The following is a 26605-nucleotide window of genomic DNA, read 5'->3' on the forward strand; positions in this document are numbered from 1 at the left end:
AAAATCATACAAAGACTGACCAAGTCTTTAATCAGAAAATGGTATACTTTACATACTTAAAGAGAGCAATCATATGAATCACAACTACGGTTTACAGCAGGACTAGACTAAACTGATTTGGAATCTAAGTTAGAAAACAAGAAAGCAAACCACAGTTTGTATATTGCAAATGAAACTATGGCTTTTTGCAGTAATGAAAATGTCCAGGCTATGCTGGAATGAAAAGGCAAATGGGTGGGTGGAGCAAAGAAATCTCAGAACGTGAAAGCCTGGAGTTGCCTTCAAATTGGGGAGAAGGGATAAGATTTCAGAAAGAAAGCAATTGACACAATAGTTGGGAGAACACAAGCTAAATAGTAAATAAAGCAGCATAAATCTAACAAAAAAAAAGGAAATGAAAAGCAAACCTGAGACAAGAGAAGAATGCAAATTAAGGAGTAGCTAGGACAAAAACACAACCCTTAAGAAATGTGAGCCACTTCCCCCACCCTCTAGCTTGTATAAAGGTACAGGAAGACAAAGGATTGAGAAAAGAGACTTGTTTCATTTCCTAGAGTGGGAGAAAAAGAAGGAAAATATAAATAACCAAATTACTATATTAGAAAGAAGAGGGGTTCTGGAAACTCTCGCACCTTCCTGCCCCCGTTTAGAAAGGGGATAGAGGAGCCACAACATTTCAACAGCCCGCCTTTTTGCAAATTTCTCCCCACTGATCCTCCTCAACTTCACCCACTCCAATGGAAACACAACATGATGTCAACACCAGCTCCTGCTTTCCTCATCCTCTCTCCTATGCAGCCTCGTTTTATACAGTTTCCAAGAAAATGATGCTGGAAGGGGGGGGGGCGCATGTGCATATGCAAGTCTTAATCAGAGACACATGATCAGTAGCTATAACAAAATATAAACTAAACTTAATTTGAACATTTAGTAATACAATTATTGACTTCAAGTTACTTTTGAAGCAGCCTTCATACTCTTAATCTTGTGCTGTACCTTCTGAACCAAATCACATGGGATATTTTCCCCATTTTATTCAGAAATATTCAAACTTACAAGTTACAGGAGTGTAATGGTCAACTTGAGGTACAGAGACCACAGTTCAAAATCTTGTTCAACTTTGGTAGCCCTGGCCACAGCTCAGCCTAACAGATTTTATAAGAATAAACATGAGACTATTCCTCCCAGATTAGTATTATATCCTTTACAGGCTAAAGGCTAAAAATGACTTTTCTAACCACCACAAAATCTAAAATGACTTTTAGCCTATAGGCTAAAAATAACTTTTCTAACCACCACAAAATCTGGACTTCCAGTCTAATACTTGATACTAGAGGTGTTGAACTTATTTGTTATGAGGGTCATTTCTGACATAAATGTAACTTTGTTGGGCTGGGTCATGCATACCACAAAATGTAACATGAAGTATCCGAGATATAAACTTTATAAAGGTGATTTCAGATGTCGAATAGCAATAGCAGATGAATGACAATAGCAGGCTTGATTGGATTAGGTGTGATATGCAAAGGGATAGCAGACACGGAGATACCAATGTTGGTAATGAGACAATAAAACTAAGAATAAATGGACAGAAGTCTGATATTAGAAAGCACAACATTCAGTTGCTGACAGAGTAGAAGTGCTCTTACAAATGAATTTCAAAGGGAGATTAGAAAGAAAGACTGCTGAACTGCAACTGGTAGTGAAGCTCAAGGCAATGAATCCTCCTGGACTAAATGGAGAGTTAGTTTTCCTGTCTCGTTACCAATGTGTGCTATCATCATTTGGCATCTGAAACCACTCCACTCTCTAAGATAGAAGGCCCAATTCAAATGTTCTAATTCCTAATCAGGGTCCAAACAGAAAAACCCAATCTTTTTAAAACAACTTTTCAGAACAAACCAAAATAATTTCCTCAATGTACACTGTGCTTGTCAGGAGAATCCATCCACCCTCCCTCCCTTCAAAGAAGTGTGCTTACACACAATAACTTATACTTGGAATAAAACACTGTTGGACATGAAGCTTCCTGGGAACTCCGAATTTGTTTTCTCTCTTCCTCTTTCCTCCCTATCACACAGAAGGGGACCTGGAAGGGCCTTCTACTGGCTGCCACCACTCTTGTGAGGGTCTGTCTGGGAGCACCCAGAGCACCCTGTGTCTTTCTTTTTAGCAAATACCTTTCAACTGTGAGGACTCAGGCAGTACAACAATAACAAGTTTTTTGCAAGTGCTCAAAACAACAAGTAGGATTAATTATTAGTGCAACAGTAAAAGATAGAAACAGTAAAGGTGATGCACAGAAAATAACAGCCCTGACGCAACTAACTAAATGTTCCTTTCCTCTAAAGCCAAAGACTCACCACCCCTTCGGTGAGGATCTCTTTCAACTGCAACCTCACTCCAGCTCAGCCTTTCCAAAGAAAACACTTACCTGTCTCTAGCTTGGCCTTTTATTTTTTTCTCCCTGGGCTAATTTTCCCTCCAAAACTGCTGCCCACCTAATCAGAGAGACAGAAGGGATCTTGGGATACAGACTTCTCTAGAGCCTGTAGGCCTCATTAGGCCTAGAATCAATCCACTCCCCCTGTTTGACACCCCTGCTCTACATTCTCTACACCAGTGGTAGTCACATTCACAATCCACATTGACAAAAAGAGTCATGTGATTACCACATGCCCCAGTTACCTCCCCAAATGTTTGTGTGTGTGTAAATAAATAAATGCCCTTTTAATTACCAGAAAAGGACATCTAAGGACCTAAGACTGTCTTTCCACTCTGCTAGCAGTTTTGATATGGGCTCTCATTTCACCATCTTATTCAATTACATACGCTGCTCCAGTCTCAAAACCCAACCCCTAAACCTGCACAACTTTGATATAGTAGTCATGAGCAAGTTGTGTTGCATTAAAACAACAAAAACAACACTTGAGCCCAGAGTAACAATGAAGTTATTCTAAAGAAATTACTTTTCTGGAGCATAGTATCAGTGCCATATTAAGGAACAGTGTTCCTGTGCCACTGAGTATAACCATTCTAAATACATAGCCATCCCTGTTAAGAATATCAACAGAATATCCTTTAATATATGTACAATATAATCAGGGATGTACTGCTAAAAATGCCTACACAAGTAGCAGTCAGAAAAGATGTTTCATTTTTTTCCCGCACAGCAATTCAGAGTCTGTGGTAAAACTGGCCGCTCCTTGTAGAAGCTAAATTGAAAGCCTTAGGTCCACTCCAAAGAACATTTAAAAGAAAGAACATGCATAAAATGAAGAATGTGCAGCAGGCATGTTAGCAAATTACCAAAGTCAGAAAGAGATCATCCAAAAAACAGTCTTTTTGCAACACACTACAACCACTGTCACAAGCCAATATCTCCTTGAAAAAGCCCCCCCAAAAAAGAAAAACAAATAAATGTGTTATCTTTTGCTTTACTGCTCAAAGACAGGAAGTCCTGCAACATAAGCAAAATCAAGGCATCATAATCTCTTCTTGGCCAACTAAGGTTTGGAAACTCCTACATACACTACACTAAGCTCTACAGGGCTCTTTGCAGCATGATCTATTCAAGATCCCAAAAAGAAGGTAAGAACAAAACAAAGCTTATAGGTGGAGACATCAAAATCATTATTTTGAGAATCTGAGCCTTTCCTCTTCAGTGTGAGCAGGAAAAAAGCAGTGTGGTTTCACAGCACAAGTATGCACACTTACCAGGCAAAAGGAACAACATACACATAGGCCTTCACTTACCCACAACTTTCTCAATATAGAGAAGTCAGCTTACTAGTACTTCATCTCTTGCCCTCCCCACCACCAAAGGTGCACTAGCAACAGCAACTGTTATAATAGTAGATGACAAGTTCCACTAAAACAGAGCAATGTTTACCACTACACTGCAACCCATCTCCACAAGGATACTTCTGTTCGATGCAAAGGACCACTGGGCATTCCCATCCTGATCTCTTCCTTTCATTCACAGACATCTGGACAAATTTCCCCTTCATACTCATTATTTCCTCCTCCTTACAATTTGCTCACGTAAAGATACAACACAGGAGCAAGCTTATTACATCCAAACATCACAGTTACAAGTCCACTATAGTCTTCCAGAAACGTGTGTAGACAACTGCAGCCTCAATCTCTCAGCTGGCTACTCACTGTTCCATTCTCTCTTTCATCTGCAGTCAATTATGAGACTGTTACTACATGTATCCCATCCTGGTCACTCTTGTATTCATAACTAATTCTCCACAGTCCACTCTTCTGTGAATTCACTGGCACTCACTTCCAAATAAGCATGCATAAAAATGCAACCACAACAGGCAGGTTTTATGGGATACATTCCTACAAGATGTAGTGGTGATGGTGTTTTAAAAAGATTTGTATGGAAACACTGATCAGTGTCTGCTAGTCATAACTCTACACTTTGAGACAGCATACCAGTGGCCATTTGTCAGCAGCAGAACCAAGCAGTTGTCTTCAAGTTTGCCAAACCAGTCAGTGTTAAGCTGCTACATTATAGCAGCTTTAGGCCTCCTACTTGCTGCTTCTCCCCTGCAAAATATCCTCATTCGATTCCCATCTCAATATCTTCTTTTCAATCAAGACAGCATATCAAGACACCTTAAATTTATGAGAACAGGACAGTGAGGAAAAAGACTGCGGTGGAACTGCCCCTCTTCTCTATGTACAGAAAACAGGGGGGGGGGGGGAATCACTAATAGTTCTTTTAACTAGAATAAGATAAGATAAGATAAATTTATTTTTATATCCCGTCCTCTCCCGCCAATGGCGGGCTCAGGGGCGGCTCACAGACACGGAACACCGTGATATAAATAAAATACAATATAAAACAAACAATTTTAAAATACAATTCAGTTACAAATTCAATCACATAGTTAATTAGATGGCTAAAACGGTGCTATAAAGTGAATAGAGATACTGACTCCCTGGTGCACAGAAAGCTACATTCACAATTACCATAAATTAAAAGAGCAATGTTACTTCCATGCCTGGCATAAGGCCTGCACTTTAGGAAGGATCACAGCTTAGCCATGCTTGCACCAACAGCTGTTTCAATGTGGGAACTACCTGTCAATCACAAGCCCACAAAGAAAATGCCTTGCTCTATGTTTTGAAATACAGGGCAGGTATCACATTGGGACACCTCAAAACAGGCCTCACTAAGTGTTTATGAAAAATGAAAAAAATGGACAAGGGGTTTTCTTTCTTTCTCTCCCATAATAGTGACTACTCAGCAAAGCCAACATATAATAGATTTGGAACAAGCAAAAGGAAGTGTTTCTTCATTTAACGAGAACTTTTTTTTCTGGTATTCACAGCCAATGCATGCGCATGATAGCCACAAGCACAGATAATTTTTTTTTAAAAAGATTTGATTGATGGAGCATGCATGGGTCCATTCATAGCCACTAACCACGACAACTAGAGGAAATTTCCCTGGGTAATAACCTTCTAAGCACCAGCAAACAGCATCAAGCCAGAAGCCTCGACCTCTTATGCCCCATCCACTGGCTCTTCCACAGCTACTAGTTGAAGCAGGATGCTGGACTGTAGGTCCGATGCAACAGGGCACTTCTTATGAAGTTTGGGGACTTGCCTGTCAGCCACTCCCACTTTATCCTTGCAACAGTCTGACACCCAAGCCAGGAGTGGGACTTGACTAAACAGGAATCGGAACCCAGATCTCTGCTGCACACGTCGGTCCTTCTGTCGACGTCCTCCCCTTACCCCAACACACTCCTTTTAGGAAGCCCTTTCCACCCCCCTCCCCTCCACACTCACCCCCAGATGACATAGTTGGTCTTGACGTTCTTGGGCCAGGAGAACTCGCCGAAGATCACCTCGTCCCCCTTCACCACGATCTCCTTCTTCTGCGTGTTGTACTGGCGCAGCACGCTCAGGACGTCCGCCATCGCCTCAGCCTGACTGACTTCGCGCTCGTTTGCTGGCTGGCCTCGAGACCGGAGCGCGAGGTCACTCGCTCGCTCCCTCCCTCCTCCTCGCGCCTTCCTTCGCGCCTCCCTCCGACCGACCGCCTCACTGACAGGAAAGGGAGAGAAGCACACAACAACCGACGGACGGACGGACCTGGCCCAGACGACGACGACGACGACACCGCCGCTCCGCGCGAGGGTAAGCGAGAGAGTGCGAGGAGGACCCCGCCGGCCTGTCCTGCCTCACGCCTGAGCTCAAGCCAGCCGCCGGCCCCTCCCACTGCCACTCTCCCCCACCCCACCCCGCTCCATGGGAAAAGCCTACAAAGCTTCCTGGTTCAGCAGCATGGCCCCGCTCACAATCCTCGAGAGCGGGCGGCGCCGATGATGATTGGCAATTCAGCGAGCCCTTCGTGGCGACGCGGAAAGAAGGGGGTGCGGCCTGAACAAAAAAAATAGACAGGGAATGGCATAGACGGCCTCGGATGGCAGGGGTCCTAGGCAGCGCCGCGATCCTCCTAGAGGGGGCGGGGCTTGAGTCGGCTTCCTCGAGCTGCTGATGGCCCTGAGAAGGCTGCGGAGGCTGAGGGCGGCTGTTCCTTGGCTCAGGTCGGTGGAGAGGTATTTCGATTCAGGCGCTTTGCCTGTATGTGCGCGTGTGTTTTACGGTAAAGGTCGGCGACTATTCGATGGTACAGACTATTCTTACGGCTTGGCGGACGTAGGCGCTCCGGTTTGTCATTTTCGGACGTTAAGGTAAAACTCGGGAAAGGGAGCTTTAGCGCTAGGTAACCACATTTAAGGTTATCCCGGGTGCATGTTTATTCGGAAGCGAGCCCCACTTCGTTCACTGGGAACGAAAACCAAACCTTCGTTCTTCCTTTGCAGAATTAGAGTGTGTAGAGCAAGGCGAGGGCAATCCTGTGCAGTGACTCCAGATTAAAGCATTGGAATTAATGGGTTTAGAGACTCGGGATGGGGTGTCAAAAATGCAGTTCGGGGGCCGAATCAGGCCCCCGAGCAACTGGCTGTCATCTGCTTCCTTCTCTATATATCTTGCTTCCTTCTGCATCACAGCTTGCTTGACAGGACTTGCTAAATTGCACAGGACCTACAGAGCAAAACCTCTTATTTTCTCCATTGACTGAGGCTCTTTCCTTTGGGAGGAAGGGGGGGGGGAGGGAGAGCTTGCTTCGCCAGGCTCTCTCAATGGCACAACAGAGCCACTGAGCCAAGCCTTTCTTCCTTCTATTGGCTGAAGGCCCCTCTCCCCCCCCCCCCCCCCCCAGTCTCCTGGGGAAGGAAGGAAAGAGCCAGAGCTTCTTGTGCCCAGTTCCCTGGAGCCCGTCAGAGAAATACAAAGAAAGCATCTTTAATACCTATGAGTGCTAACATTTTAAGCATGTTTTAAGTTTTTAAATATATATATTTGTGTTTGACTGTGTTTTTTATAACATTTATATCTCTGCTACCTAATCGTAAATAGGTACACACATGGCCTGGCCCAACAAGGTCTCATTTATGTCAGATCCATCCCTCATAACAAATGAGTTCGACAACCCTGGACTAAATCTACATACGATTGCACTGGAGTCGAGTTAGCGCTGGAACTTTTATGTGTTGACAGCTCAGTCTTTCTGAGCATCTCAAGAGGACTTTCCCCACTCCAGTCAATCATGTCAGCTTCTACTGAACTAATTCGGGTTTACAGGAAAGTAAGCCGTGGAATGTTGGAACTGCTTCATATGCTACATTTGCCCTTATCGGAGGAGAAAAAAACACAGTTCCATTAACATGTAATTATGAGCCATCCATACAGTGACTGGGTGTTTCTCAAGGGCGGTCATCATTGCTGTCTGGAGGGAAGCCTAGTAGTAAGACAGGAAAACCACTGGGATCAGTAATTGTGAGTCAGATGCGGGTGAGAATCATGGATTAATATCTAAAGACACTCAGGTTAGTATCTAAAGAGATTAATATCAAAATGTATTGCTTGCTTCTCAGTCAAGCCTTAACAAAGGGTAGAGCAGTGGTTCTCACTCTGCAGTTTGTGGAGAGCCAATATCACAATCTGTATACATCAAGAGACACATGACTACTGTATGCCATGTGTGTCACCCCCACCAAACACATGCAATAATATAGCTATCAATACAATTTTAATAATAAAAATAAAATTGTAATCTTCTTGCTTGTCCACATGACTTTTGAACTTTAGCCATTCCATGTGTCTCTAGAGTGCAAGCCAGCTATGGTGTAGTGGTTAAGAGTGGCAGACTCTAACTTGGAGAACTGGGTTTGATTCCCTGCTCCTCCACATGCAGTCAGCTGGGTGACCTTGGGTCAGTCACAGTTATCTCAGAGCTCTCTCAGCCCCACCCATCTCACAGGGTGTCTGTCATGGGGAGAGGAAGGGAAGGAGATTGTAAGCCATAGTGAGACTCCTTCAGGTAGTGAAAATCAACTTTTTTTCTTCCTGAAGGAAGGGCTTCCCTCTCCTCTTAATTTCTGCTCAAAATGGGAGCCAGGACTCCTGGAAGAGAGCATGCTGGTTGTGGGGAAGGGGGAGTGAAACCACCACCCCACTGTAGCCAATTTACTATATCCATGTGTGGTTACTGCAGTGGTGATGATTTTACTGTTTTTCCTCTGCAGTCAGCTTGCTCTCCTACTGCCAAATGCTTGGTTCTTGGTTGAGAGTGCAGAGGAGGGTGGAGAAGTTGCTGGAGTGGACAGCCCTTTCTTTCTACCCCTGGCACGAGGCTTGCAGTGTTTCCACCCTGCATTAATAGCTGTTTGAAGATGGAAACCATCTACTTACCACAATGGCTTTGCTTATTTTCCTTAAACAGAGGGCTGGTGCCACATCAGGGAATGGTGCTGAGAAGAGCCTTATGAGGCTCCTGAGTCACTAAGTGAATATCTCTATATTAAGAGTATTTGGTGAAGACTCTTTAATCATGTAGCAAAACAAAACACAGAGCTGAATGTTCTCAAAGTACAGATGGCAGTTCAGTAACTGACTTTAATATAAAATACACGGAAATTAACCAGGTTAGCCATCAATGTCAAGAACAGCTCAGTTACCATAAATGGGTTCATTGGATTTACAACATTTTTAACTTAACTGTTTAGATATAGTCTTAGCATTATGGTGTTATAATATCTTATGAGTTTAAACCTAAACTGTTTGTATTGTACAAACGTTTGTATTTTAGTAATGCATTTAAGGTTGTAATTGTTGCATTATACCCCATATAACCCATTGGTCTGTTTATTGGACTGTTTTTATTTATGTCATTATTTTTTATGATATTGTGTTTAATCTTATATTGTGATGGCCAATGGCCACATACAATAAATCTTTTCTACTTTCTAAAGAACAGCTCAGAAATACAAATAAATAGGGTTTTTTCCTAGGGAAATGTGGCGGAATGGAGTTCTGGAACTCTTTGTGGAAACAAAATTCTCAAAAAGTTTATGAGGGGTACCCATGTATTTCTCCATCTCCCTCTTGAAAGTTCTGGCACCTCTTTTTCCAGGAAAAAAAGCCCTGCAAATAAAAGTAAAATTAAATGAGGGTGGGTGGGAATGAAGTTACACCAGTAAAAAAAAAAAATCTGTCTTTCGATATACTTGTCTGCATAAATCAGGAGTGGCCAAAATGTGACTCAGGAACCACATATGGCTCTTTCACATAGATTGTGTGGCTCTCGAAGTCCCCCACCCTGCCAGCTAGCTTGAAGAAGGCATTTGTCTCTTTAAATCACTTTTCCAAGCCAGCCAGCAGCTTGGAGAAACCATTTAAAGTTGCTTTCCTATCATCTCTGGCTGGCTGTCCATCTCCATCTGCCTGCCTGCCTGCCTTCAAACATCTGATGTTTATTCTATGTGGCTCTTAGGTTAAGCAAGTTTGGCCACGCCTGGCATAAATGTTTGTATCTTACTGTCTTTTTAAAAAATATGTTTGGTCAAAAAGGTCAAGTTGCCAAATTTGACAAAGACAGCCCAAGACTGCAGGGCACTCAACTGTTTTTCTAGCAAAGCTGGTTATGTGCACACTAGCTGCATCTAGAACTAATTCTGTGTGTTTTGAAGGGTTTTATTGAGTTGTTTTATTGTATCAGTTTGAACTTTTAAGTTTTTCTGTTAGCTGTCCTGCCTCAAGCAGATCTCTGAAGAGGTGATATATACATTTTTAATTAAAGCAATTTCTGGACTAGAATTTAACTATAGTTTTAATTGTATTAACCAGACACTGTTACAGAGGTTGTGAATAGTCATTATGATTACCTTGTTCTTCTGAATTTTCCAGAGAAATGTCCCCAGAAGGTATTTCCTATTTGATGGCATTTTAGTCCCACTGTTCATAATTTTTACTACTCTTCTTTCATGTGTAAATCTGTATCTGCTGACACAGTTCTTGCATCTGCTGAAATGGGCTCTAACCATGAAAATGCTTTAATGTTTTTTTTTAAAGTTGGTACAAAACCCCTTTTTTATTTTGCTCAGTATGGCTAATTCCAGAAAAGTAATTGTTTCAAGATCTCACAAGGGCTCAGACTGCCAATTTATTTTCAGTACTAGGGCTGAGTCCTGGAAGGGAAAAAAAAACACACACCACTGAGCATGGACACAGTGTTTTTACATCACCAGTCAATAAATGCAGTATTCAAGCCCTGACCTGCATGGCCCAGGAAGCCTGATCTCCTCAGATCTCAGAAACTAAGCAGGGTTGATTGCGGTTAGTACTTGGATGGGAGACTTCCTTGAAATACCCTGTCAAGAGAATAGGGGCAGGCTCTATTCAGCCACCTCTCTGAATATCCTCCAGACCCTCAGTAGGGGTCAGTCACCAGAGGTTGACATGACTTCGAAGCACAGATGCTTGCATAGAAACACACAAAAAATATACGAAAGAAAAAAATGCAATATTCTATTTCTCCAGCCACAGGAGTAGTTTGCCTCTGAGCACGGTCTTGGGCAGGATTGTCAAATAATTATTCACAGTAGTATTGGTAAGAAAAATGAACACTAGACTAATGCACACTTAATTGCTGTTTAGATATGTGCACAATTTGCTGATAGTTTATACACTTCCATAGCAAAGCAAGTGTTTTTCTAAACTGAAGTGCAGTCTGATCACTACATGTAATTCTGCAAAATAGTGTTGAAATATTTTAAAATTGCTTTTTTCCAAACTTTATTTTAGAATGGGGAACAGTACATCTGCTACAACAGACATATCTAATGTTGCCACTGCTAACCAAATACAGGTGAGTAAAAATAGGCATTTGCATTTTCCATTAATTAAAATGACAGGACAGAAGAAAAAAATTATGAAAGATGCATCAGAGGTTATTCTCTAGTCTAGGTCACACCAACATATGAGATTAACCAATTGGTGACCAGAGAGAGGATTTTTTCAGTGGTGGCTCAATGAACTGAATGCCTTCCTTCACATGAAATTACAAGTCAACAGCTTTTATTTCTCAGTGATTTTAGCGGTTGAGCTATACCTTTGTTCTGTGCTGAATATTTAGTAATTGTTTACTGATATTATTTACTGAATACTTCCTGATTTTCTAATAACATTTGATTTTCTTTTTACTTGTTTTATTGCTTGTTGCTATTACATTCAGTAGTTATATCGGTTTTTATTTGGATTTTATCCTAAGCTCTGTTACGGCAAATTTTAATGGGAAAGTGATCATAATTTTCTACATAAATAATAGTACATTCCTTATACTTCTCAAAGCCCATTGATTTCAGTAGATTGAGAAGAATATAACTCTGTTTAGGATGGTATTGTGAATAAATTAGCTGGGAGTAATCCTAAATGTTAGCAAAAGTATGCCTATTTTATTCAGAACTTGTACTATTTTATGCAAACAGAAGATGCATGCCCTTCAAAAGATACAACACAAACATGCTTGTTAAGATTCCAGCTTATCCATTAAACATTTCAAGGAAACACAATTCAACTTTTCCTGTGCAGCTGTTGGTTTTTCCCCCTAATACATAACATATTGGATCCCACCTAGATTTTGTCAAGTACATTTTTTGATGATTCCCACCTCCCCCAGCACCCCCATGTGGATCCAGGGGGTCGTATCCCACAATAATAGCTTGAGGGAAATCAGAGGTCTCTTTCATCAGGGGAATCTGCAGAAATTACCCATTCTCCTTGCATATGTTGGCTTGAAGACATCCGTATTGCTCAATTAGAACTCCTACTTAAATTATGATTACATACCATAGTGCCAAAGAACACAGTCAAATAGACGTTATGCTATGTTTGCACATTAAATATATATAAATTTGTAATGCCTTAACTTTCTCTATATTAGGCTTGGGACAGAGATTTTGAGGTTCTAAAGAGAGGACTGAGAATTTATTTTTGCAATTGATAACAGAGGCTATTCTCCCACAGTTGGGGAGAAGAGGTAACCCCGTTATTCTAGTAGTCAGTATCTATGAGGGTTAGAATAAAATACTTTAGTGAACATTTGAGGTTTTTTTAAAAAAAAATAACGTTGATAAAATTTATTCAAACATTTTAAATTTGTGTCAGGAAAAATCAAAACTTAAACATTTAGTTTCAGTTCTAATAGCAACTATTTTAAGAAAGCAATCATAAGCAGGTTTACTTACAATCCTACTAAAGTCTATTCAGTTAGGATTACTCCCAGGAAAGCATTCTTAAGATTGTGCTGTCAGGTTTTTTTTACATCAGTAGAACATCAGTATTAGAACTCTTATTTAAACACACACAGGAAACTATCTTGGACAATTGTGTAGTGATCTTCTCAAAAACAACCTGTTCCTATTGCAATGTGGCAAAAACGCTATTTCGGGATATGAACGTGAACTACAAAGCCGTAGAGCTAGACACATATGAAAACGGAAATCAATTTCAAGATGTTCTTCATCGAATGACTGGTGGCAGGACAGTGAGTACTTTCTTCCCAGTTTCATAGAAACATAGTTATCATAGAAACTGAAGTAGCTTTCGTAGACTAGTTCTCTTTAAAGCAAGTGGGGTTAACAAAGGCCATGTACTTCGAGTATCTGTATTCTTGAGGAGAGCTGTTTTCCCGTCGTTTATTACAAAGAGGTATCTAGACATCATATTTGTAGAAAAGGAATGAAGAGAATCAGGCAGATTTACAAGAGTTAGAGTTCTGGAGGAGGAATTCTGGGACATCTCCTTTTGTGAGGAGTTTTCAGTCTTTGTTCACAAGTTTATGCACAGTAAGCAGGTTAGAATTATTTATGTATGCTATTTTGGACACATGATTTGAGTTATCTTGGTGCAGACTTTTGTAAATTTAATTCTGATTATGAAATATGAAACATCTGTTAGCACCAATTATTATTCAGTATTCTGATTGCAGTTAATCTGGAAAATGAGTTAGAACAGCTTGTCAAGCTGGTTGGACTCTAGTGCGGGATGTTGCTATTGGTTACTAAGGGAAATCCTTGTCACCTTATCATTACCTTCCTGGCCTCCAAGCTGTAAAACTGTACATATGAGCTATTTTCCACTATAGATTTGAACAGGTATATGGAACAGTTCAGAATATGTTAACACTGTAGTAGAGATAATGTACATCATAGTCTTGCAAGAAATAACATCATTTTTAAAATCCTCAACAGGTTCCCCGAATATTTATCAATGGAACTTTTGTTGGAGGGGCTACAGATACTCTGAGACTCCATCGCGAGGGGAAGCTGCTTCCTTTAGTGCACCAGTGTCAGATGCCAAGATCAGGAAACTTACAACAACCATGTAGCTTTCCTTAACCTTATTCTTGATTGCTTAGCATTTAGTCACTTTTTTTTTAACACCAAGGATATGTGCATATCAAGTAAATAAGTGTTTTGGCAACTTGAGAAAAACAGGTAATGAGTGGTTTAGAGAGCATCTTTCTTCTAATCTTCAAGTTGTCCTGTAATTGCAGGTTTCATTTTGGTATTTCATCCTAGTTCTTTACATGGTGCTAGCATTTAATGAAGCATGGAATTATCTTGAAACATATAATAATTCTTTTAAAAAGCAGTATTTGGTAAGTGAATATGAAGCTGATATATATATGTGAGCAACTGCTGGATTATAATTGTGGCCAGATTAGTTCTTAAGATTGTTTGCTGGGGATAAATGTACTCCCCGTAACAAGATAAAACTACGCCAGAGCAAACATCTGGTTACATGAGCTACCCAAAAGTCTTACTCCAATGAGACACTAATGCAACAAAAAGGAAGAGAACTGACCACTAAAATAAACTTTCTTAAATCTGATTTTCCCCTCCTTGTCTGAAGGCGGCACACTGTGGAAAGCCATTGCACTCAAGCCATAAACCAGGAGGACAGGAGATCAAGAGTGCATGAAAACAAGTGTTTACAAAGCTTCTTTCTGTTTTGTGCTGGACTCAGAACTGTGCAAAGTTTTCCACATGCAAATATGTTTCAGTGCCACCCACCTACACAGCTCAAAAAGTCATTCTTGAAGGTCAAGTGCCACTTCAGGGCAGCATTGTATAAGACATAAAGGGCTGTAGCTGAAAGGAAAAATGGATCACCGCTCATGGCAGTGGGCAGCTGTGTCTTTTTGGTTCTAATTCAGGACATTTTTTTCATAATGAAGCAAAAGAGTGGGGGATTCTGTGAGAATGCTTTGGAAAAAAATTAAGTTAAGAAGAGTATCTGCTCCATGTCAATTCTCAGAGTTTCAGCTAGAGCTTAAAAGCAATGGTAGCTCCAGAATATTACATCCCCTCATTAAGGATGAACAAGCCCCTGATTGCCACAGCCAGGCAGCTGGAGGGCAGTGCTATTTTGCAAAATGTGATTTTCAAAATCCAAAGGGGGTATTTACCAGGGAAAACTGGTGGTATGCAGGGCAACAAATGCCCCTACTTTGGAGTCATGCTGCTTTTGAAGAACTGAGGACAAAAATAAAAATGACCTGGGAAATGTACTTTGTACATTCTTGTAGAATTCTTAAGCAGAATAGTTAAGCACCCCTCTTGGCTGCAAAATATCCTTCCCCCTCCTTCCCAGCCCCAGTGGTATCATGCAAATAAGCTGTTTCTGCAGGCATTGAGAATGGGAAAGTACCGTTCTATTTTAAATGTAATGAGTCACAGTTTGGAAACTCTTATCTGTTGTCTTGCAAATACATTCTTGGGACTAAAGGCAAGCCAGTTGAAGTATTATTTTTTTTTCTTTGTTGTCAAGATAAAAATAAAATGAAGAAATCTAGTATGGGCCAGTTAGTTGACTTTCCTTCTAGCGTTTCCTAAAGATGTTTACATAATTTGCCTTGGTTTTAAAAATTCTTTTAAGGCACACTTGCTTGCAGAGCAGTGGGTTACCTGATTTATCTTTGAAATACTGTCACTTATGAAATATAGCAAAACATCTCAAGTTGTCATGATATTAAAGAACAAATTTGGGTGTTGAGAGAATGCAATTTGTTGGATTATTGCATACTTGCAGTCTGCTCATATAAGATGGAGAACTGTACACCAGCTTACAAGAATGGACATATTTCCCTTTTGCTGCATTCCCATTTCCCCATCCTGCTTTCCTTCCTCTGGTATTATCATATGGCAACATTACAATTTACACACAGGAAGTATATAATAATATACAATATGTAAGTAAGCTGATGCAGTAGGCATGCAGACCGATTGGGTAATCCTCCAAAGTAGATACACTACTATTTCTTCCTTATCCCAACTTTTATCTCCAGGATTTATTGCCTACCTCCCAGGCTTTCATCTGTCCACAACTCAATTTTACTGGTCTTTGAATTCACACTCTATGACCCCCCTCAGAATTAGATATACTGATGTTGCAGAACAGAAGCTTGCAGATAATCCTGATGCCCACAGAATGCTTATAACATGCAACTTGGAACTCCAGGGAGAGGCATAGAAAAGGAAATGACAGGACAGTGGTGGAAGACACTAGCTATTCCTTTTCTACGTGGGCATATTCTCAGAGAAGGTGAGCCTTCACATCTATGTCGAAGCCTAGAGGATTAGAAATTACAGGATGAAAGACTTGGCCAGAAATCCAACCAGACATTTAGACAATAATACAAAGGATACCTAAAGAGGAAAACATGGATCAGGAAACTGGGCTAAAGTGAATAAACAGTGGGGACATCTGAAAAGTCAAGACCTGTGTGTGAAGATGCTGATGGTACCTCCTCATATGGGAGCTGGAGAATAAGAAAACATTAGGATTTCCTGGATCTGAGGAGACAGCTTGGGGAGACTTAAGAAGAGCTTGAAGACAAGCTTCTGGAATGGCTGTGAAAAGAAATGGAGGCATTCCTGTGTTCATAATTTCTCCACATCATAAAGGTTGAGAGCTCTAAGATGGGCAGAAGGTATGATTAAGGGAATATCCAGGCCAGAATACTTTCCAAATAAGGAAAGAATAAAGGCATATGAGACAAAAGGGAACTTTCGGCTACAGGAGCAGCTTCACCTAGTCAAAATATTTATAACAGAAACCCATAAAGAGCAGGCAGTGTTTGCGTGGATCAGTTTCTCTCTTGAGTTCTGCTTTTCCAGGGCTTCACCTTTCTGGGAATGCCTACTTTTGAATAGACCATGTAATGGTTAACTGTGTTGGACTACTGTCTGGGAGAACCAGATTCCCACTCTTGTGGAAGATCACAGTGATTTTGGGCTAGTCATACACTCAGGCTAACCTACCTCACAGGGTTGTTTTGAGAATAAACTGGAGGAATGGAGAATGAGGTAAGCCACCTTGGGTCCCATTAGGAAGAAAAGTGGGATCTAAATGGGTTAAATAAATAAAAATATTTACATTTGGAATTTGTGCACATACATCCCAGTGCTGCACTTCAAGCCTTAGAAAACCTAAAAGCTGCTCTCAGTATTTTGGCCTACAGGTTCCTGCTTTTTTTCTCCAGTTGGAATCACTCATGCCTTTTCTGTTTCCCATCAGGAAGAAACTGCACAGGCGTTGTCTTGGGAATCTTGAGCATTTGTAGCAAGCACTGAAGCCATCTAAACCTAAAGTGTCTTTTCCCCGTTTTCTTATTTTAAACCAAGATTGATTACCATTGTGGGCTACAGAAAATCCAGAAGAATGAGAAATAAAAAAATAAAACAAGACTTCTTTCTGATTCTTCTTGCAATCTATGTCAGCACACCTTTAGAAGTGTAATCACCAAACACCTTACCCCGCTTGCTTCCAAAATTAGGTATGTGCAAATCCTAGATAGCTCTGAGCACAACCTGCATGTCTTTTTCAAATCACCAAACACAGAATATCTTTGCTGCAGCAGTCCTGTACATACACTTATTATTTAAAACTATTAAAATACAAGCTGAATGTAACTGAGCTGCATCAGAACACCAAATTTTTAGGGCACAACAAATGACCTTATTTTACAGTACATAGGTGTAGGACAAGAACTGCCCTTTAGTGTATGAGGCATGTGATTATACAATTTAGTGCTTTTATAATAATGCTAATGTAAAAAGGTGTGCAGCTGATACATCCAGAGGAATAATTTTACTCCTGCCTTGAAAACTGAAAATACCAATTTCAGTTTAATGAACTGTCACTGGAATTTGAACTTGAAGCTCATAGTTTGTAATCAGTGACTAGTGTGGTGTTACATACTTGTACTTCACTGACCACTCAGTTCCTAAAGCTTTTTCTTTTATGATGTGTTTTGGGCACTAAAACTTCTTCAGCATTAAAACATTGAAGTCATAACCTGTGTGGTTTCTTACTGCATGGAACAGGCATAAATGGTGTCGCCTGAGGAGGGACTTAAGTAGAGTATAATGCCATAGAATCCACCTTCCAAAGCAGCCATTTTCTCCTGATGAATTGCTCTCTGTTGCCTGGAGATCAGCTGTAATCCAAAGACAGCTCCAGCTGCCACATAGAAGTTGGCAACCCTCTCAACAAAGCCTCCCATTGGTCCAGTTTTAGATTTGTAATTTTCCTTCTGCCTAGAAATGGTGAGCCAACAAAGTCAATTTGGCTGGAATATTTGGCCTCCCTGAAGCATCAATCACCATGGTTTCTGCTTTCCCTGCTGTTTCCAAGTAACAAAAGCTTACTTTAAACATATAACACCATGCTTTAATTAATTAATCTAACTGTAGATAGTGTCATCAGTTGAATGCAAGCAGTCTTCTAACAATAGTCATTTAGGTTGATTTATTAACCACAGTTGATTTTAACACCACTTTTGTGTGTTGTACAAACACAATCCTGGCTTATTCTCCAGGAAAACCCTCCCAGCCTACAAAGAGAAAGCAGTAAATTGTCAAAGCAAACCAAGATTTGACTGAGCATCTCACAAATTAACCACTGTTAAAATAAATCACATTTGAACTGAATCAAAGTCTCATCACCATGAAAAAAACCCCCCAAGGCAGTATTTTTGCAGAAGTATCACCTAATGTAGTCACCTAGGGCAAGATGGGCACAGACCAGGAAAGCCCAGTGCAGTTCAGGGCTTGCAAACTGGGTGGCCACATACCATCCCCCTGAACAAAAACCCAAACAACCTAATTGCCGCCCCTAGCATGCTTGCATCATCCAGAAGTGACGTGCGTCACCTTGATGTGTTCATGTCACTTCTGAGTGGCATTGGGCACCACCCCCAATACGCTCGCATTACCTGGAAGTGATGCAAGTACATTGGGCAACATGCTGTCACTTCCGGATAACGCAGAACACCACCTGGAACTGGAGTGTACACATCAGAGGCAGAATACATGAACTGGGCAAAATGCATTTCTGCACCAAAACTGATACCTAATCTTCATGAGGGAAGCATTCCCCCTCAACCCTTTTGTTTTCTGTTGTCCTTTTGATCTAATTCTTCCCTTGTGGTTGACCTTTATGCCACTCCCTCAAACCACCGCAACACATATACCCACAAACTCAGTAAACAAATAGCTCAGAGACCTAGCTTGGAGAAGGAAAAAAGGTTAGAAAGAGGTGGGACACAAACTGTATCAAAAGCCTTTGTTTCATTGAGAACTGAGTTCTAAGCAAAGATCCATGCTTTAGAACTATGTTTTTGCACCACGGCAGCACCACATAGTAGTAGATCTGTGATTGTTGCGGTGAGATCTGTGGCCATATATGTGATTGCGTGATGAATTTGGGTTGACCAAATGGAAAAAATCACAAGGATCCTGCTTTGGAACTATATTTTTATGCTGTGGCAGAGCCACAAAACAGCAGGCACATGTTTCAGGTGTCATCTATGGGTATGGACATACTTAATTTCATGGTGAGTTTGGGATGACCCAAAGCAAAAATTGTGAGGATCCATGCTCGAAAACTAGGTTTTTGCACTACTGCAGTACCACAAAGTGGTGGATGTATGATTTTGGTGGTACTGTGCATAGATTAAGATATGCTCTGTATTATGGTGGAAGTTTTGTTTCAATGTAAAAACAATTAAATTTATGAGGAGTGTCTTGGATTAATGTTGTTTTTAATCAAAAGTATTTTATTGAATAGGATTAATGTTTTTGAACCATTGCTGTGCCATAAAGTTTTGGATCACTGCTTTTTGCAGTTCAGTCCATGGTTTGGCTTTGACATGTGATTTGATACTGAGGTAATTTAGTTTACTGGAGTTATATCTCACGCTTCCCACAAAGCAGGCTCAGGGCAGGTTCCATCACAGTTCCACCATTAAAACAATAAAATTTACAATTTAAAAACATCTAAAATACTCAGACAGGAAGTCAGTGCCTCAACAATTATGACCAAATTAGGTCCAGTTGATCAGTCAGATCCCTGAGGTTGCTGAAGTCTAATAGAAGGAGATGCCTGTAGCCTCAACTAAAAGCCTGGAAGAGCTCCATTTTACAGGCCCTGTGAAACTGCAATAGGTCCTACATGGCTCTGATCTCTAATGGAAGCTCATTCAGAAAAAGCCTTGGCCCTAGCTGAGGCAAGCTGGACGTCCCTGGGGCTGGGAACCACCAAGAGCTGGATTCACCGATTGTAAAGTCCTATGGGGCTCATATGGGGAGAGGTGGGTTCTGTGAAAGAAAAAAAATTGAGGATCCATGAAGATCTGTGAAGAGTCAGCTTTACTTTTTTCCCTGCATCCACATCTCATTCATTCTACCAGTCTCTCATGGCCACATCAACAATGTGATGGACATGCTGCTAGTAAACTTAGAATGATTCTATAGTTACTTTGGGGTAAAAGATCAGTTCCAAGGAATGATATGCATAGAATTTATTTTATACTTGTCATGTTCTACAAATCATAATGCAGATTAGGAACATTTCACTTGCATCTAAAAACAGTCATTTATTCAAATATGAGAGATATGAGTTAAGATCAGAAACCCTGCCCTCTGAAGAAAATATGGTCACCTTGCTTATTAAGAAGGTTTTCATGTCTCAGTCAAAGGTGCACTACATTTTTTTTAAATATTAAGGCTTATTTTACATGTTTTAAAGTAGCAGTGAGAAATATCACTAGAAGTTACAACCTTACCACACATTACACAAGTGCATTTTTTAAAAACCTGGCAGACTTTTTCTTTTTGAAAAGGATAAGTGATTCTAGTGGAGAGCAAGCAGGTTGGAAAAACTGATATTTAACCTTTTTCCTGCCAGCCATTCTTCTGTTCCACATTACAACTGTCCTCAGCTGCTTTTTTCCTCTAGGATTCCAGATGCATGTTTATCCTTGAAAACACACGTATAAAGACATACAATGGAAAAGCATACACATACCACTGCTAGTCCACTCAAAGTTAGCCATCCTTAAGTTGTTGTTCCAAAATGGGACAGGATTTCATTATATGTGTTTGCACGTAACTTGTAGATTCCCTGACAATGCTTACTGAAGTCAGTCTTTGCTCCTTATAAAGAGATGAGCTGCAACTTTTGTTCAAAACTCAAGTCAAACACTGATATGTACACATTTACTTCCATCATAAAAGTCTAAATGGTCAGCTTTATCAGCCAGTTTGCAGTCCCCTTATTTTGAAACGTGTAGTGCACCTTTAACATATATAAAGCAAAATTCACAAAGAGACCTGGATAACTGCATTTTTTCTGGCACTGCAAGAGTTACTAATTTTGCCAAGTTTTTCACAACCCTGTTAAGTAATTTTTATTCTACTGAATCAATATAAATACACATATATCTTACTAAACACACCAAATTAAAAAAATATTCTGCACAAATGCTGGTAAATATTTTTATCTCAACATTTCTTGAAGAAATGACACCGAATAGTGATCCAAAAGCTGATGTATCTTCCCACAATATTAAAAAAAATAAATTAATCTGGTCAATGAATTACCACTTAATTAGTGATAAACAGCCTTGTTTCTCTACACAGTGTTTCCGAATAGTACAAAATAATCAACAAATGCAAAAATAATAAAAAACATGCAAAAACCGTTGGTATTTCTAGGCTACATTGATGAATCTACCTTAACATTTCATTTTAGATCCTTGTTTGCATTTAAATGTAAACCACTCTTCCCTCTCTCCAACTTAGTGTTAACCTGCACACTCAGATCTCAAAACTGTGGCTTAAGGCAAAACATCCATTAATGAATACTTGAGGGGGAAATGTTGGACATCTCTAGATTCTAACAGGTGCCCATCTCTTATGATACCATGTGTCTTAAGGCATTCTAAAAGTTAATTATGACACTTTATCAAATTAAGGCTCTGCTTTTCCACAGAAAAAGGATCTTCTGTACAATTAGTGAAATCCTATAGAAAGCAAAGACACTAATACCATATTTACCAGTCTATCAATACTACATCCCATGTTAGCAGCCAAATTTGGCTCTAAAAATTAAGCAGCATGGCAGACTTCCTAGTGGACCCTATATTGCTCTCAATAGATGCGTATTATTTTAGCAAAGTATTACTCCTTTTTAAAAAAAAACTGGTGTTTTCTTCATTTTTAAAAAGGGGTTGTAAGAGCAGCAGCTCAACTTAAATTGTTCTCACTGAGATGGAAAGCCTGTGTCAGGGATGAACCAGTTCAGATTGAAGGTGAAGACTTGCGTAACTTAGTGCTTTTCATGCCAAAATGAATAAATAAATCCCTGTGCACAGAAAACAGGCATGTTAGAGAGACAGACTGTCTTTGTTTTGAATTTTACTTTATTCTTTTTTGTAAACAGGAATATTCAATGAGGGCTCCCACCATTAATCTGAGGATATAGAGCCCAGACACAGGCTTACTACCCCAGTGAGAACTGTATTCAAGAGAAGCGTGATTTGTTGCTTACTGTGCTCCATTATAGTTAAAATTATGGTAGCAGTATTGTGCCTCATTATTGTGCATCAGTTTTAAATGTTACTTCTTTATTCCAAGCAGCACTCTAGATTTACAAGTATCTGAAAAGTAAAACAAACAAACTTTGTTTTAGAAGCAAAGTCATATGCCTAAACACAGCCATACAATATCCACTGAAGACTCTGAATCATTTTATGAGCAACAAACAGGCAGCATGTTTTCAGTGTACCATTTTATTAACTTAGTCTGTTCTTCTCACATTTTCCTTACTTATAAAACCAAGAGTAAACCAAGTAGCCACCTGTACTAAATTAATCATGATCAGTATTCAAATATATACCAATGGACAGTTGAAATCCTGACCTTGATTTCCTGAAGACTTCATTGCACAAGCTTCAGTTCTCTAAATTACACATGCATAAGCAAAAGACAAAGGGGCATCCTTCTTACTTAACCAGTCTGCTCAAGATAATTCCACTGATCAGTTATTTCTAAATTGAAATTAAAGTTCCCTGTTCATAAGATACAAGATTTTATTTTTAGACTGATACCATAGATTTTCTTGAAGAGATAACACTTGAATGCACATACCGTTTATGCAGAAATAACTGCTTTCAGGTTAGGGTTGCCAGCCTCCAGGTTTTACAGTTGATTTCCAGCTGACAGAGATCAGAAAATGGCCACTTTGGAAGGGACTCTATGGAATTTTTCCTTCCACAGACTCCATCCCCAAAATCTCAAGATATTTCCTAACCTGGAGCTAGCAACCCTATTTCAGGCACCAGGAAAATTAATCCAGACCTTCCATTACGGTCTAAATTTTAGGGAGGAAATTGTTTATTATCCCAGTAAGCACTAAATGTGGCAGTATTTTTCATGAAGTAGTAAGTCATATGTTTATGCCCCTGCACTACGTAACAGACAACCATTGAAACTTTTCATTCAATCTGATATTTTGTTTGAAACAGCACATGTATCCATTGTGTTTTAACCAAGTCTTATTTCAGCTACACAAAAATTTGTCTACTCAAATTCTAGCAACAGTCTTTTAAGATTCCCAAACAAAACAAAAACAAGGAACAAGAATGAAGAAAACATGTTGTTTTCATTCAAAAATGGAACTGTCATTGAAGGGTTAGGGTTGTGTAATGTTATGCTCCATACCCCTGCCACAAATCCCTGTCCCCACTCCCTGCTACCACCAGCTGTGGTTAAGGATTATATTTGAACCAGTGTTCAAATAATAATGGGTAGTATTACCCAGAATATAAAAATCAGGGATGGAAACTAAGGAAAAGTCATGAATCCCAGTTAGCATCAAGTAGGGGTGTAGGGAAAGGCAAGATGCATTAACATGCAAAAGGAGAAAAAGCAGGGTACCTAATTCTGTTGCTGCTGCTGTAACTATGATTAAGACATAAACAGTGCTGATGTATACACTAGCCAAGCAACGTAACCTAAGATTTGACAGAAGGGAATGTATGAACAGAATCTAAAGCAAAAAAGGAAGGAAGAAAAAAAACTACCCCTGGAAATTGTCGAACCTGAGAAAACAAAAGCGAGAAGGGGAAATAATCTGGCCAATATAAACGGTAACAGAAAGCTACCAGTTTATGGCATCATAGATGATCCATATACTTCCATAAGGCTTGCACCTAGCAAAGACAAGCAAGTGCTGTTTTTTCTAAAGATTCATAATTAGCAATATTTCCAGAGTAAAACAGAGGCTGGCATGAAAATTCTATGTACATCATTAGTGAAAAAGGTATTGGTGTTTTTTGTTTTTTAAGTCAGTTTCATGTAGACTGTAAAAGAAACAAGCTATTTATTGGCCATGCCAGAAGTTCTGATGCATGGGTAGTGCTCAGCACACCCAGGAGCGTCCCTGTTCCCTTCTGAAAGCAAGAGAGTGAACTATATACAGAGCAGCAAATCCCTTTAAACACACTGATCATTTTCCTTAAGAGAACACAAGGCCTCTATGCAAGCAGTGCTTTGGACCACAAATGTTTAGCGTTATGAAATAGCTATCTGTTGACCATAACTAAGCTTAATTCATGCATTATTTTAAGATAATGTACAAGTTTCAAAAGGCAATACAGAAACAGAGGAAACTATTTCAGTTCAAGCAAAATCTCTTCTCAGAATCTGGCAGTAGCATCAGAACAGAGCCATATCAAACTCTCTTAACCTGTGCACAATTAGCATTTCTACTATAGGAACAAAAGTATTTACAAGCCTTCATATTTCTACTACTACATTCTTTTAGACTTTTTTGTATTCTTGCCTAGCATAGAATATAAAGAAGAGAGCTTGAAGCAGTCAACAGGTGCACCCCATGAGTCATCAGTGCAAAGAGGCTGCGGGATCTCTCAACCCCCTTTCTTCAGCAGGCCCATGTGACACCTAAAAAGCCAATGATCCTAGGAGACTCTTGTGGGTAAAATGCCATATGGTATGGGAGCTGCAATTAAGAATTTGCTAAAATCTAATATAGCATAAGTGCAGGTAAGGTAGCCTCCTGGAATTCTCTTGTTTCATATCAGTTCTCACCAACCCATGTGGCATTTTGCCCATAAGGAGACCCTGAGTCTCAATGCTGGCTTTTCAGGAGTCACTCAAGTCTATTAAGGGAAGGCACAGGACATCTACCTTCACAACCTCCTTGTGCCAACTGGTGATAGGATGCAATCCCATGTGTTTTTAGAAAATGTATTTTTCCTTCCAATGTTCTTTTTAAAATTTACCCAGAACTATAATTTAAATTTGAATTTCTTTCCAGAATTACGATCGTGCACACATCATTCCTGCAATCATTTCTCAGTTACTGATGTTAGAAATTTTCACAACCTGTTTTCAAATGTCAGTCTTCAGTAGTAGCTTCACACTGATGTTTACATGACTTTTCCAGAATAAGCAACTGACCTACCATACTGAGCATCTGAAAACTTTTTAGCTCTTTTTTACAAATGGCAAGGATGCTGCTGTTAATTCATAAATAAATTTATATTTACTAGGTAAGTTTTATTTTCCTTCTACAAGTATCCATTTCTTTCAAGTACCCAAGTATGCTCATAGCAGCCTCTCCCACAGCTACACTTTAGACTGGCTACCAAACAACCAACCACATTCATAAAGCCTATTTTATTCCACCATTTTGAGAGATGTAAATTTTGTATACAATGGGGAGGGTAACCAGAATAAAAGACAAAATAATGATACAAATATGCAGCATACAGAAAAAATAGCAACTCTAAACCTCTGGCATATGGGACCAATAATGATACCTTCAGTCCTGATCTGCTGCCCATTTCCTTTCCCTTAGCTGTCTGACTGCTGCTTCTGCAGCACAAGCAGATGAATGGAATCATTTTACAACACTCCGAAAGAAAATCAGAACAGCCATCAACATCCCTGAGGAATTCTGCTGCATTATAGATACATACAAGCCTTTGCAAAACTGCTCAACTAAACTCTCCCTTTCAGTTTTCCAGGCACAGAATTCTCCTCTTAATATGATATTCTTTGGTGAAAAGGCAGCACAGAGTATTTGCATGAATAATTTAATTCTGACTATAATTTGGCAGTAAAGTCCCAAACTAACTGGGGTTAAAAAAAAATAATGCATATGTCAGGCAATTAGCATTTGTCAACATGGGGAACTAGAAAGTCTAAATAAAACAAACTAAGGTTATTGTCACCAAAAACAATCAGACACAATATTCTACAGCATGGAATACAGTGGCTTGGGTCAGAGATAATGCTGTATCATGAATAATTCTGGGGATAAACTTAGATTTGTGCACTCCCTTCTCCACTTGTGCCTTTGCAATTAACATTCCTGATTTGTGGCAACACTATCAGCAGTCATAACTAATGGCAAACTAGAATTGTGCAATCCACATGGTATGAAATTCTGGTTTGCAGTTCAAGCATAAGCAATCATTTTTACCTAGTATGAATCTGTAGCTTGCTGCAAACAAGAGCAAGAGAGAAACTACAGTATATAGAGATAGAACAATGAGGAAGACATGAGGCCCAGTTTTCTCCAAGTATTGTCTGAACCAAGTGCCTGTGAACTAATTCCATTGTAACATTTGTCACTTTGTGATAGAAAAATTATAATGGGTTGAAAAACCAATACACATTTTGCTGAAATAAAATGACTTTAGAGAACTCCATGACTAGTTTCACGTGCCCAAGTGAACTTATGTTTTCTGAACTGCAGTGTCCCATCCTTCCATGCCACGTAGTAAACCTTTTCTAAAACGAAGGAGAATTATACATGAAATCCATGATACAGAAGGCATGGGATAGAGCTGTTCTTC

At 39.8% G+C, this 26605-nt stretch overlaps 2 protein-coding genes across 3 annotated transcripts in view; one reads left to right on the top strand and one right to left on the bottom strand.

The window, feature by feature from the left end:
• Positions 1-6434, bottom strand: part of CDC73 (cell division cycle 73) — a 131925-nt gene extending 125491 nt beyond the window's left edge. Inside the window, exon 1 of the mRNA XM_060232376.1 lies at positions 5812-6434. Within this exon, the coding sequence (XP_060088359.1) occupies positions 5812-5942 (131 nt within the window). The 5' untranslated portion in view covers positions 5943-6434. The remainder of the gene's footprint in view (positions 1-5811) is intronic.
• On the top strand, positions 6307-15228 carry GLRX2 (glutaredoxin 2). 2 transcript variants are annotated; one of them, XM_060232374.1, is made up of 4 exons: positions 6307-6572; positions 11176-11239; positions 12740-12916; positions 13623-15228. In XM_060232374.1, the coding sequence occupies exons 1-4, from the start codon at positions 6523-6525 to the stop codon at positions 13767-13769; spliced, it is 438 nt and encodes a 145-aa protein (XP_060088357.1). In that variant the 5' UTR covers positions 6307-6522; the 3' UTR covers positions 13770-15228. The 2 variants fall into 2 exon arrangements, with proteins under 2 accessions (XP_060088357.1, XP_060088356.1); XM_060232373.1 differs by having other exon boundaries at positions 6510-6719.
• The last annotated feature ends 11377 nt before the right edge of the window (positions 15229-26605 follow it).

This window comes from Heteronotia binoei, chromosome 2, assembly GCF_032191835.1.
Source record: "Heteronotia binoei isolate CCM8104 ecotype False Entrance Well chromosome 2, APGP_CSIRO_Hbin_v1, whole genome shotgun sequence".
Lineage (NCBI taxonomy): Eukaryota > Metazoa > Chordata > Lepidosauria > Squamata > Gekkonidae > Heteronotia > Heteronotia binoei.